The sequence below is a fragment of the Muntiacus reevesi genome, chromosome 6 (genome assembly GCF_963930625.1).
Source record: "Muntiacus reevesi chromosome 6, mMunRee1.1, whole genome shotgun sequence".
Classification (NCBI taxonomy): Eukaryota; Metazoa; Chordata; class Mammalia; order Artiodactyla; family Cervidae; genus Muntiacus; species Muntiacus reevesi.
The window spans coordinates 78,262,218-78,275,407 of record NC_089254.1 but is presented as its reverse complement, the minus strand read 5'-3'; the positions used below and the strand labels follow the sequence as shown (position 1 = coordinate 78,275,407).

The 13,190-nt window shown below is 42.8% G+C and overlaps 1 gene segment (V, D, J or C); it reads right to left on the bottom strand.

Moving 5' to 3' along the window:
* The window catches only part of LOC136170830 (T-cell receptor gamma chain C region C10.5-like), a 49,118-nt gene extending 46,080 nt beyond the window's left edge, over positions 1–3,038 (bottom strand). The window contains 2 exon segments of the C gene segment in view: positions 2,524–2,847; positions 2,958–3,038. Of these exon segments, the coding sequence occupies positions 2,524–2,847; positions 2,958–3,003 (370 nt within the window).
* Positions 3,039–13,190: the final 10,152 nt, after the last annotated feature.

The following is a 13,190-nucleotide window of genomic DNA, read 5'->3' as shown; positions in this document are numbered from 1 at the left end:
TCCCACAGTTTGCTCAAATTCATGCCTGTTGAGTAGGTGATGCTATCTAACCATCTCATCCTCTGCCACCCCCTTCTCCTTTCCCAGCATCAGGGTCTTTTCCAATGAGTCAGATCTTTGCATCAAGTGGCCAAAGTACTGGTGCTTCAGCTTCACCATCAGTCCTTCCAATGAACATTCAGGGTTGATTACCTTTAGGACTGGCTGGTTTGATCTCCTTGCAGTCCAAGGGATTCTCAAGAATCTTCCCCAGCACCACAATTTGAAAATATCAGTTCTTCAGCTCTCATATTCAGCATTAATTTGATAATACTACATTGGTTCTATTACTTACAGTCTCTATGAATCACCCGCTTCTGGTATAAGAAGAAGTTAAATCAAAATCATCAGGAGATTTCAAGCATCCATCTATAGAAAATCTCTATCCACCCATTAGGTAATGCAAACACCAATAATAATGGAAATATAGACCTCATTTCAACAGACGTTACTTGAGCCACTTCTGTCTTCAGTACTGTTGATCCTTATAAAGTGCTTTCAGTGTTCTATGAATCAGGCTGGTTTGCATCTGGCTGGTTTGCCTTTGATATGTGTGGCCAGTGTCCTTAGTGAAACTCACTTTGGTCTAAAGAAGAGCAGGAGGAGTAAGTGACTCCACATATAGACGTGTTTCCCCCTACCCACATAGGGCTTGTTGGTCCATGAGGAAGCCACTGTTTTCTCACCTGTGTGCACCCTTAGTGTACTAGGGACCCATGATTGAAAACTTATATTGAAATTGATTTGAGACGGCTTCTCATAGGGTTTTCTTTGTATCTCACTAATCTATCTTTAAGCTGTAAGTTAGCCCCATATGACCAATGTGGTGCTAAGCCCTAGGTACACAGCCCTGGGGTGTGTGCGTGTTACTGTACCTTCGATGCTCTACAAGGACCACTGCTTTATAGGTGAGGAAATGGACTATAGCAGAGATCCTCCTTGTCACATGGCTGGTAAATGCCAGAGCCCAGGTCAGACCTAGGTCTCTCTGATGCAAGAGACCAAAGTCTTCACCACCTGGCTAGGCCCTTTGTGTAGACAGATAATTGTTTTCTATTGAAAAATCAGAAAACGTAAGAGCTATTTGAGAAATCAAACCATATTTATCCTTCAATTCTTTTAACCAGAGCAAATCTACTTTCATCTGTTTTACCTAAGAAAAATGACATTTGAAGAACAAGATCTTATTTGTTTTGTCACAGCAAAACAACACAAATTATAAACCATGAGCTGAGCTAGAAGTTACCGGAATTCCTGAGGGATTTATAACCCTGAGATGTATTAATATTTAATTTGAGGGCTATCATTTCACTGGGGACTGGCAGCCCAGTGGCAGAGCGGGGTGCTACAGCAATGACCTCCAGATCTGACAGAGCATATGACGTCTTCAGTGTCTGCGATGCTCAATGCCTGGCTCAGAGTGTTGGTCAAACACTTACTGTGGGATAGGTGGAATCTTCAGTAGTGCAGAAAATGAACTACTCCCCAAGATCCAATCCAAAGTACACTTTGACTTGGACTCAGTAAGTAGCAGCATTTATATCAGCTTTGTGCAAAATCAAATATCATCATTCCAGGCATGCATTTGATATATTTATCCTTGCAGTCAGCCCTGCTTGTGGTTAGATCATCCTGTGTGTGTTACACTTTAGCCTCCAGGCTGAATAAGTAACATTTAATCTAATATCCACAATTTTAATCCAAGGAGATAAGTGGATCAGAAAAAAAAAATGTAATGACATGCAAATCATACAAAAGATGTCACATGGACTTCCCTGGTGTTCCAGTGGTTAACGCTCTACACTTTCATTGCAGGGAGTATAGGTTTGATCCTTAGTCGGGGAACTAAGATCCCACATTCCATGTGGTGCAGCCAAAAATTAATTAATGAATTAAATTTAAAAAGGAGTCACAGATAGTATGGTGTATATATCTCAGCAGAAAATAAAATAGTGTGTTGTGGAGGCTGACTCAGATGAATAAACATGGGTGCCCTGAGAAAGCCTGTTGGAGAGAGCAAGATGATTCCCAAAAACAAGAGCCTAGTTATTTGCAGATATTTCTTTTTTTTACTTAGTTTTTAATTGGAGGAAAATTGTTTTTCAATGTTCTGATGGTTTCTGCCATACAACAATGCAAATCAGCCATAATTATACATATGTATACATAATTATACATATATAAATACATATATACATTACATATAATATATGTATAATTGTATATATGAACCTCCTTCCCCTCCCCCCACCCCACCCCCGAGATCATCACAAAGCATCTGGCTTGGCTCCCTGTGTTATAGAGCACAAAGCTTCCTCTTTAAGAAAATGTGGGATTTGGCGACTTCGCAGAGTCACCCACATGAAAGTTTACCTAGAAAACTGCACAGAAGCATACAGGTGGTAACTGTGGTTTCCTAACTCACAATAGTGAATGAGAACCCAAGGACCATTTATTGAATGGCATGGCTCTAATGTCTTCTACCGTGCATATCCCAGAGGGCACAGTAGTAGGTGGCAGAGTCTTGTTCCCGCACGTTGTGAACGGTGAGGGTCGATGTAGAAGTTTCAGGGGTCATGTGTGCCTCAAACTTGCTCAGCAGAATGCCTGATTCCCTTTTGACGGTGTTGTTAGAGAAAATGTGCAGCAGGTGCTGTATGGCTTGACCGGGTCTTTCTTGATACCAATATACAGATGTGGTAGAAATTGTTACACCGGATACCATGCATTCCAGGTGGGCTGTTTTAGACAGCTTTCTGGTACTGGAAATTTGAGGTTGCTCTAGATGACCTGTACCATACACACACACTGGGGGGGAAAAAAAGGAGAGCAAACAAACCAGAAAGTTGGAGTTTTTTTTAAGAGACAAAATTTTGAGAATATTGGTCAAAGGAAATTGGGGGAAAAGAACAACTTACAAGCCCTGAGGACAGTCAGAGTTAACATCTGAAACAGTGACAGCATGTCTGCATTAACAGTGTTGTCCTCCAGGACGGTCTGCGAGCGTTGCTGAAAATGGTTTAACACCATTAGGGCTTGGCTGAGTCCATCAAGTCAAACCTCCCATTGGTGCGGGTGAATATGACTCTTGCTTCATTGTGAAGGAGTGTCCTCACCACACATTGGCACATCCTCTCTATATGAAGACAGTAGTTCAAGGACTTCCAGCTTAGTATAGACCACACAGATGGCCACCTTGGAACTCGGAAAGGACTCATTTTTCCAAACTGTACTCATGAATCTGCCATTAGGTGCAAGACACTATGCAAAGTTCTCTGGGTGTAATGAAGACGCAATAGGAACAGAGCGGGACCCGATGGTCCTTGTCACCCCAAGTCACCTGCCTGCCTTTGGTCTGGAAAAACCTCCGCAAAAGAATAAGTTTAACTATCGAAGTAAACATGCAGACACAAAGAAAAAGAAAGGAGCCCAAATAATAATAGTTTGGTCATTAAGCATAGTCAAGGGCATTTAGTTCCTTCTCAAGGGCTATAGGTAATATTCTGAGCCTTATCCTGTGAGCGCTCATAGAGACTGAAACCCACAATAGCTGGAGAAGTTAACCGCCTGATGACCAGACTGAATTGACCCTGTAGCTGAAGATTAACTGTACCTAAAACAATCAAGACGACGCTGGTTAGACCACTGGTGACCGACTATAAGACGACAGAGCTGACTGTGCTGTTGCCGCATGTAGCCCTCTTTGTCTGTCTATGAAAGCTCTTGCTCCCTGATTGTCGGGTGGGGCGGGGGATTGGCCTTTGGACAGGCATCCTCCCTTCCCACTCTCCACCCCTGTTTGTCAACATCCAAAATAAAATTTCCTCTCCACCAACCTTGTTTCTTTATTGGTTTGGAGTGACAAGCAGCAGGACTCCACTTTTGGATACACAATGATAGAGCATCTAACTATGGAGAGCTGTTGAATAGGGAGATGGGGTGATTTAATGCTATGATCTTAATATTTATTCTCTCTTTTCTCCCACTGCCTTTCACAGAAGAAATTCTCCTTAACTCCAGAGAGTTGTCAGGTCAGAGCTGGTGGGGAAAAAAGGAGGATGATCTGGCCTGGGTTCTGCATCATTGGGCTCGTCGAGAACTTCTGTAACCATCTTCGGTTCATCAGTCTGCTTACATCCGCTCAGTTACCCACATACCTACAGCATATGGTGCTTACTGACCACTTCGGGGTCTTAAGACCCCATTCCAGTTTGTTTGCTTCCATTTAAATTTCAGGTTTGTGTCTTCCCTCTTGGCTACCTGAACAATATATCTCTACCAAATCCCAGGATCTCTTTTGTGAAACAAAACTTCCCCTCTCTGGATTCCTGAGTTTCCTTTCAGTCTTTTTCTTTCTCTAACCCAAGGCATTTCATCTGTTTAGTGTGTTTTTAAGAAATTAAGGGTTTAGGCTCTGGATTCTTTGAAGATTTCATTTTAAAGTGACAAGCTCTGATAGGTTCAGAGGAAAAGAGGTGAAGCTGCTGGATCACACAGAATCCACGTGGCCGTCAGCCTTCCCAGCTTCCTTGTCAAAGTGAATGACCCCGTACGGGGCTCTGCCTGGGGCTTGGCTCTCTAGACAGACAGCAGTGTAATCCCATAAACGGTGAGCTGAGGGAAAATGGTCTTTCTCAGGATGGAAACACCAAAAGGGGATGTTTGGAGAGTCTGACATGAGACCCTGTGATTCTATGAGGCTATATTGCTTTGGAAAAGATAGAAAGACTGCTGGAGTCCAAAAACTGCCACTTAAAGGATATGTGTCCTTGGGCAAGTCATTGTAAGTGAGAATAACGATGCTTACTCTGGATACATTATTCATCCTGTACCAGGGACTATGACAGGCTGTTTGTAATTAAATAAATACTATCTAAGTCGGTCTTAAGTACCATTTAATTCTTGTACCATTTTAATCCTTGTAATAATACTTCAAATTGGTTATATTCAGTCACATTTGATGATGAAAGAGTCAGAATCTTTAAGAGTTTCGTCTTCTCAGGGTTATTTAAGAAGAAAGTAATGGAGCCTGGATTCAAATCCAAGTCTAACAAATTACAAAACCTGTGCCACCATCTACTCAACAAATACATAAATACATGTGATTTATTTTTAAATTATAATATGCAAGAGACCACGAGGAAAATCTCAGAAAGATTATAGAGATTTAACAATAGCTTTCACAAACCAATGCACAATGAACTTAAGATATACTTGAGGAACCCACATTCATTAACGTAATGGACCTCAAAAAGTAAAAGAAATTTCTTCTAGCACTTTTGTGTTAATACCTGACGGCCTTTTTAAAAGACTAATTTTCCTAAGGTCATAACAGAAATCACTGATCCATTAAATGATAACAAATACCCTTTTTGAATGTGAAACATTGTACATATTTACCCCTTCTTTGCAAGCATAAAGATGGTGTTACTTATGCCCAATATGCAAATGAAACACAGACTTAGTAACTTACTTAAGATTGCCTAGGGAATAAAAATGCACCAAGAATTTGAGCCAAGTCAGCCAGTCTCCAGAGCCTGTGCCCAAAGCAACCTGCTTGGCTGTTTGTGATTCAGGAATTAATTTCTCTCCTCACTGGACTGTTTCATGTTAAAGCAAATTGTGATGTTGCTGTACATCTGATTTGCTTTCAATTCATGCTTCCTGCTTACAAAGTTCAATATTTGGATGGATTCATTTATACTAACTTCTAGCGCCCCCTCCTGGCCATGAGAGATTTGTCACACAAGTTGGAGTCTCCTGCCTTGTAACCCCAGAAAGTGATTAACAGCAAAAGACTCAAGTGTCTGAATGAAAGGGCCCTGGAATGCAGGGCAAAAAATTTGTTTTTGCAATTGTATTCCTCATATGGTTGCAAGTGACTCCCCCTTGGAAGCTTCCCATTTCTCCAGCCTGGAGGGTGATGTTTTTGGTCTCTTCTGGTTCCAATAATTTGTGATTCTGAACTGAATTAACACTCCAGATATTGAAATAATAGGTCAGGCAGGATGAAAAATAGTGAAGCTTATCCTTTGGTTTTTATCCCATAATAATGCAGGGTGCTTGCTTCCTCTTGACTTAATGTGGCTCTGGAAAACTATTCTGAGTAGGTTCCTTCACAAAAAGCCATTAAGCTGTAAGTGTGATGTGAGGGTATGTATAGCCAGCCACTGACTTTGTTACCCAGTCTGACCTCCATCCTAGGCACTTCCTCCAGCAAACTCGTTCTAGGCTGTGCAAAGGAAATGCTCAGACATTGCACCTAGAGAAGGTGTGAACATTGATGCCTGGAGAGAGTCCTTGTGCGCACATACATGCACACACGTACACACACAAGTACTTGTGCACAACTACAATACATACACAAATACACACATACACAAAGCTGAATCATGCTGATTCTCTTAGGTACTTGGTTCTGGCTCTGTCAGGAAACTAAAAGTGAAGACTTTTAGTAAATCTAAATATGCATAAAAAATATAATTCTCTTGGGGATATTCAGATTTTTTTGCCATCTGTCTGTACCACTCACATTCTTCAACTTTATTTTTAATTTTAACATGTTTTTTGGAAGGAAAGTTATGACCAACCTAGACAGCATATTTAAAAACAGAGACATTACTTTGCCAACAAAGGTCCGTCTAGTCAAAGCTATGGTTTCTCCAGTAGTCATGTATGGGTGTGAGAGTTGGACTGAAGAAAGCTGAGCACTGAAGAATTGATGCTTTTGAACTGTGGTGTTGGAGAAGACTCTTGAGAGTCCCTTGGACTGCAAGGAGATCCAACCAGTCCATCCTAAAGGAGATCAGTCCTGGGTGTTCATTGGAAGGACTGATGTTGAAGCTGAAACTCCAATACTTTGGTCACCTGATGCAAAGAGCTGACTCATTTGAAAAGACCCTGATGCTGGGAAAGATTGCGGGCAGGAGGAGAAGGGAACGACAGAGGATGAGATGGTTGGATGGCATCACCAACTCAATGGGCATGAGCTTGGATGGACTCCGGGAGTCGGTGATGGACAAGGAGGCCTGGCGTGCTGCAGTCCATGGGGTCACAGAGTCGGACATGACTGAGTGACTGGACTGAACTGAACTGAATATTCTATGGTTTTTAAAAACCAAAAAGATTATCAACAACATACTTCGTATGCCCGTCTCTGAGAGACATGGTAGTTAACTATGGTTTGGAAAATAGCATGGCTGAAAACTACCTTCTCATACGTTTTCTCACTTTCAAACCCCTGAGCTCCCCGAGCCTTGTGTCAGCGCCTGACTCCAGTGTTTGTTTCTGAAAGCAGGAGGGTCCTCCTTCCGGGTTTGCTTTCATCACCGTGTAGGAGAGCGTTGCCTTGGAGCGGACGTCAACTTCATGACTAGCGCGCAGTGCCAGGGCCAGCTAGATGTTAATTAGCAGCCAGTGAACACAAATTTTCTTTGAAGAAGGGAAAAAGTCACATTTTCCCCAACCAATAAAGAAAACAAACAAATTGCCTTTGAGTTACCCTGACCTTAATTTACCAGTTGAAGCCACTCTCGAAATTGAGGGGAGACAGGTTGCTGAAAATTAAGCTCAAATACGAGGTTTTGACTGAGAAGGCAATGGCACCCCACTCCAGTACTCTTGCCTGGAAAATCCCATGGACGGAGGAGCCTGGTAGGCTGCAGTCCATGGGGTCACTAAGAGTCGGACATGACTGAGCAACTTCACTTTCACTTTTCACTTTCACGCATTGGAGAAGGAAATGGCAACCCACTCCAGTGTTCTTGCCTGGAGAACCCCAGGGACTGGGAGTCTGGTGGGCTGCTGTCTATGGGGTCGCACAGAGTCGGACACGACTGAAGCGACTTAGCAGCAGCAGCAGCATGAGGTTTTGATGGCTAATCCTGGAACTAGCATTCTCTGAGTGCCTCCATGGTATGTATTTTCTGATTGCTTTTTGGTTTTTGATTATTTTTTAGCCTTAGTTCTAATTTGTGTGTGTGTGTGTGTGTGTGTGTGTGTGTGTGTGTGATATTTCTCAGTGTATCACACATTAGCACCATTAATTTGTACTAGTCATGTTACTTAGTTTTACGTATTTGTTATTTATTTTATTCTTTTTCCTCCCCTTCTTCCCTTATTCGAGTTTCTCCGTAAAATGCTCAATCTGTTTGATGGTTTCCTTGGAGCTTATGTGTCTGTGAAAACTAGAGTATCGTTTATGAAGAATGTATTTTTGCACTGATATAAGTGGCACAGCAACCTTACCTGCCTGTGTGTGTACATTTGTCTGCTCACCTGGCTTACTGTTCTTCAGTTTTCAGCCACTGTTCTGTGTTCATCCATCCCCCAGCGACCGGCGCGGCACCTGCTGCCCCCTCCTGGCCACTCCCGGTTTTGCAGTGACTGACACAGAGGCTCTCTTATGCCAGTGTCAGTAATTCCATGGGTAACCCCAGGGCTGCCGGTCACAGGGAGTATATATACACACGTTCGCTACACAACACCAGTGCCATGTTAACTGATGTTTTAATTTTTACCAACCTGTTGGCTACCAAGCAGGATCTGATTAGTCTATGAGATTATTAGCACTAATCTGATTATTAGGAAGCTGAAGTTTTCTTTTTCTGCCTGGTACTCGAGTGTTGCCTTCAGAGCTTTGCCGATTCAAGTCGTTTAGACAGAGCACAAAAGAAGAGTGGCTAGAGAGGGGCAAAGCCTCCATTGGAGCTAAGCTGGCAAGGCAATTGCCTGGCCCTGCTATTCACCGTCTGTGTGACTTTGAGGTTTCTTTATATCACTCACTGTACCTTAGCCTTCTCATTTACAAAAAGAAAAAACAGCAACTACTTCACAGATTAGTGAAGATTAAATGAATTAATACTTGCAGCACACTTAGGAAGGTGTCTGGCAAATAACAGATAGGCAATAAATATTAGCTATTATATAGTACTAGATGTTATATTATTATACTGTATGTATATATAGTATATTATTATACTTAAAATTACTATTGCCAGTGATTTATTAATATTGTAAATATAATGATAATACAACATAATTAAGTTATTAAAATAAGGTTAGATTATACTGTCACTATTATTAGTTACCTGTTGACATGAATCAGTTTATGTGTTCTAGATATTCCTTTGTGAGTTTCAGCTATCACAAATATTTTCAGCAAATCTATCATCTGTCTACTAATTTTGTCTCAAGCATCTTTCCTTAAATAGATATTCTCAATTTTGCAGTCAAACTGCTTGCGGTATGTACTTTGGGAACTTTGGAACCTTGTTTAAGGAAACTTCTCCCTCTGCAGTCTCTCAAAACCATTCTATATTTTCTTCTTATGCATAAGTTTAGGTTGGGGATTGGAGTTTATGGATTTTTCTGAATTAACCCATCACTCAGTCTCTCGTTCCTTTGCTTGGTGCAATTGTGGTTAATGTCCTGGAGTGGACTGGGAGTACAGAGAACATTGGTAGGCAGTTTATCAGTTAGTAGGAGAAGCAAAGAACTAAATGATAATCTGTTTTACACTAAATTCAATGAGTCAAATGGGTGCAGACAGAGAAGACTGGTGAGAAAGTTCTGTGCCGGAGGCGGGACTCAGACTGTGCCGGGAGGGAAGGGGGCATTACAGAGGCAGACCAGAGTGCGTGGTGTTTCAGGAGGAGGAAGCAATGGGGTGAGCAAGGTGTGGGGTAGAGGCGCAGCGAGAGGACGGGCTGGACCAGGGAGGAGGCTCCTCGGGCAGAAGCAGAAGATGAGCGTTGGCGAAGATGTGGAGAGCTTTGAAACCCAAGACTTCGGTGGGATTTCGATGTGTTAAACAACAGTCATCATCTCATCGTGTGTGTGTGCCGGGAGGCGGGGGGAGCAGGGGAGAAGGAGAAGCATGGGAGAGGAGTGCTAATCCTTTGACATCAGTATAGATGAGATGGTCGAGGGATAAACTAGGAAGAAGGGAAGGAAGGAGACAGGAGACAGTGGGATGACAGGCATCCAAGGAGTCTTCCTTGGCTGAGATGAGGACCACTCCCAGAAAGGGTCTGTCTATGTGCTCAGTTGCATCCGACTCTTTGCCGCCCCATTTACTGTAGCCCGCCAGGCTCCTTTGTCTGTGGAATTTTCCAGGTAAGAACACCGGAACCAGTGGTCATTTCCTACTCCAGGGGAATTTTCCTGACCCGGGATAGAACCCACATCTCTTATGCCTCCTGCATTGGCCTGAGGGCTCTTTAGCACTAGCACCATCTGCCCAGATAGTGTACCAGGGATTAAAGCACAAGGCCACAGGACATTTGAGGGAACAAAAGCAGGCGCTTGGAATCTGGAAAATTAATGGCAGAAGTGAGCGCCCATGCTTCCAGGCCTGGGACTCTCAAGAAAGGGACCCCTTAGGATTGGGCTGCAGCGGGGTTTCAAGAGCTAAGACCTTGAGGGCAAGATCTTGGTCAACAGGGTCCAGTGCACAGTAACGAACACTTAGCAAGAGCTTGACAAAAGTTTAATGAATAGATGGACATGCAGACTTGGAGCAGTAATTGAATCCTTGAAGAGAACAACCCCTGGATTTTGGGCACACAGACCTGGGAGGGAGACTGATGCTCCCTGCCCCCATCCCACCCCACTGGAAGAAGCAAGAAAAATTAGTTAAGGTGACAGAGAAGGAACAGAGGTGGCAAAACAGGAAAATGAGTATCTTGGAATCTTACAGAGAGTTTGGAGATGTTTGGCGGCATTATCAGATGTCACAGAAATTACCTAGTGGCCACTGGTGGAATTTTGGGCAAGGACACTGAGCCTGATGATATTTATTACCAGGAGAGGGTGTGAGGGCATAGACCACACCCAGGGGTGCATGGGTGCTACAGACCAGGCCTCCCTGCTCTGGTTTTTGTGGCATTAAAAGGCATCAGGAGGTGCCTCCCCAGGGCAAAGGGCAGACACACCCATGGGCACAGGGGAGGGGGAATACCTCCACGACCTGGACCCAACCTATGCAAATAAGGCAACTTGAGTGTTGGACCTGAGACCCCAGGGGACTGGGAATTAGCAGATTTTAAGAAAATCTTGAAAGCTTCAAGGTACCTGGTTTACCTCTCAATTTGCATAAAATTAAAGGGCGTGTCTCAATTACCTTTTCAAGGTTAATCTTAAAGCATTCTTAAATGATAACCAATGAGCCACTTACTATGGATGGCATCTTAAAGCACTCTTATGCGTGCTAAATCGCTTTAGTCCTGCCTGACTGTGACCACTTGATATGGACTGTAGCCTGCCAGGTTCCTCTGTCCTCGGGATTTTCCAGGCAAGAATACTGGAGTGGGTTGCCATTTCCACCTCCAGGGGGTTCTTCTTGACCCAGAGATCGAACCCAACTCCTGTGTCTCCTGCACTGCAGGAGGATTCTTTACTGTCTGAGCCATAGGGGAAGCCCAAAGCAATCTTAAATGATAAACAGGGAGCCACTTACTATTGGTATGGAATATTAAGCTTATTCCAGTATATTGTATTCAGAAATTTTATATATATATAAAATCAAACCTGTGCTGTGTGCCTTGAGGAAGACTGCTCTGAACAACCAGGGTTCTGCTTGTCCTGACTCTGCGTGATGGGGATCAAGAATGAATAGAACCACATGGCTCTGATTTCAAAGTCTGCAAGGAGGTCACTGCTCATAGTCTTCTCCACGCAGCTACCGATATCTGGTGCCTTTTATCTGAGCCCTAAGGTGAGGTTACATCTCCCTGGGAAGACGGTAGTTACACCACCACCCAAGGAAACTGTGTGACCAGCTTATGTCCAAGGTCTGGCCTTTAGGTTCCAAGTAAAAACCAGAAGGCAGCATGGGCTCCTCTGAATAGAGTAGTAGAGTCCTAACAAGGCAGATCAGTCTGTTTCCCTGCCTTTGAGGTGTTCGTGCAGTTTGCGTGACATAAAGCACAGAGTTTTGGTCATCTTTAAGTTCATTGATTTCTTAAAATTTCTGCAGTTTCCCAAAGGTTTTTTTTTCAATGGATCATCAGAATGGGTCATGGGGCCATGCTTGGATTTTTCTAAATAGTCTGAGTTTTGGCTTTTTTTTAAGGCTTTTTTATGTGGCAAAAAAAGAGCTCAGAATTCTGAAACTGCATACTCTTTCTGCGGCAGCTTGTGGATGTGGGGTTCTGGCTCACTCAAAAGCCGTCCTGGCTTTGTCAGAAAGAGCTGGCCAAGGTGCAGGGCAATGTAACAGCATGGTGCATGGAGCCTTCCCCATCCCAGGGGCCCTAGTGATGCTAAAATACTTTTAAAAATCCAAATTGCCAAAGGGCTTTGCCTTGCAAACTATATACATCACTCAATCTATATGTGGTATAAGCAGGAATGCCAGAAAGATGTTTATAAGACCTACATATATGTTTAATAAGACCTACAAGCTTCCTTATCTGACTTTATGAAGGTTCTCTGCACTATCTGAAGGCCTGAATCCTACTGGGTCTGTAACAGAAATCTTAAAAGATGAAGAGGCTAGGCCATTCATGGTGATCCACATTCGCTGGAAATGAGCCCCTGGAACAATCTTAGGTCAAGAATAGCTATTTCTTGGGACTTCCCCAGTGGTCCAGTGATAAGACCCCACCTTCCAATACAAGGAATGTGGGTTTGACATTCCCCTGATTGGGGAACTAAGATCCCATGTGAAAGGTGCAACCAAAAGTTTTTTTTTTTAAATAATAAGTAAAATTTATTTAAAAAATAACAGCTATTTTTCTATTAACACTTAAATATCCACTAAGTGTCCAAGTCAGTAATCCACCATGAGACACAAAATCATGAATCACTAATACATACCAAATTTAAAAGTCAAATAACATGCATTCTTGATCAGCTTATATTGTGTACAATTACATGGCAGAAAAGAATAAAAGGGTTTTGTCTTTAGAATTCTCTCCTATAAATGTCTAGTGAATTGACTTTTCTATGTCATCTATTTTTGTATGCACCTACAAACATAAACATGTCCAAAAGAAAAGTGACCAAAAAAATGAGGCTGGTGTGAGAAGAAATTGCTGAGTATGGAGATCGTCAGATTTCTGTGATACACACTCTTTGCAGCCACAGTCGGCACAGGCCTCCATCGGCAGCTGTTATTTGTGCTGCAGTGATTGCCGGGCAGCAAGGAC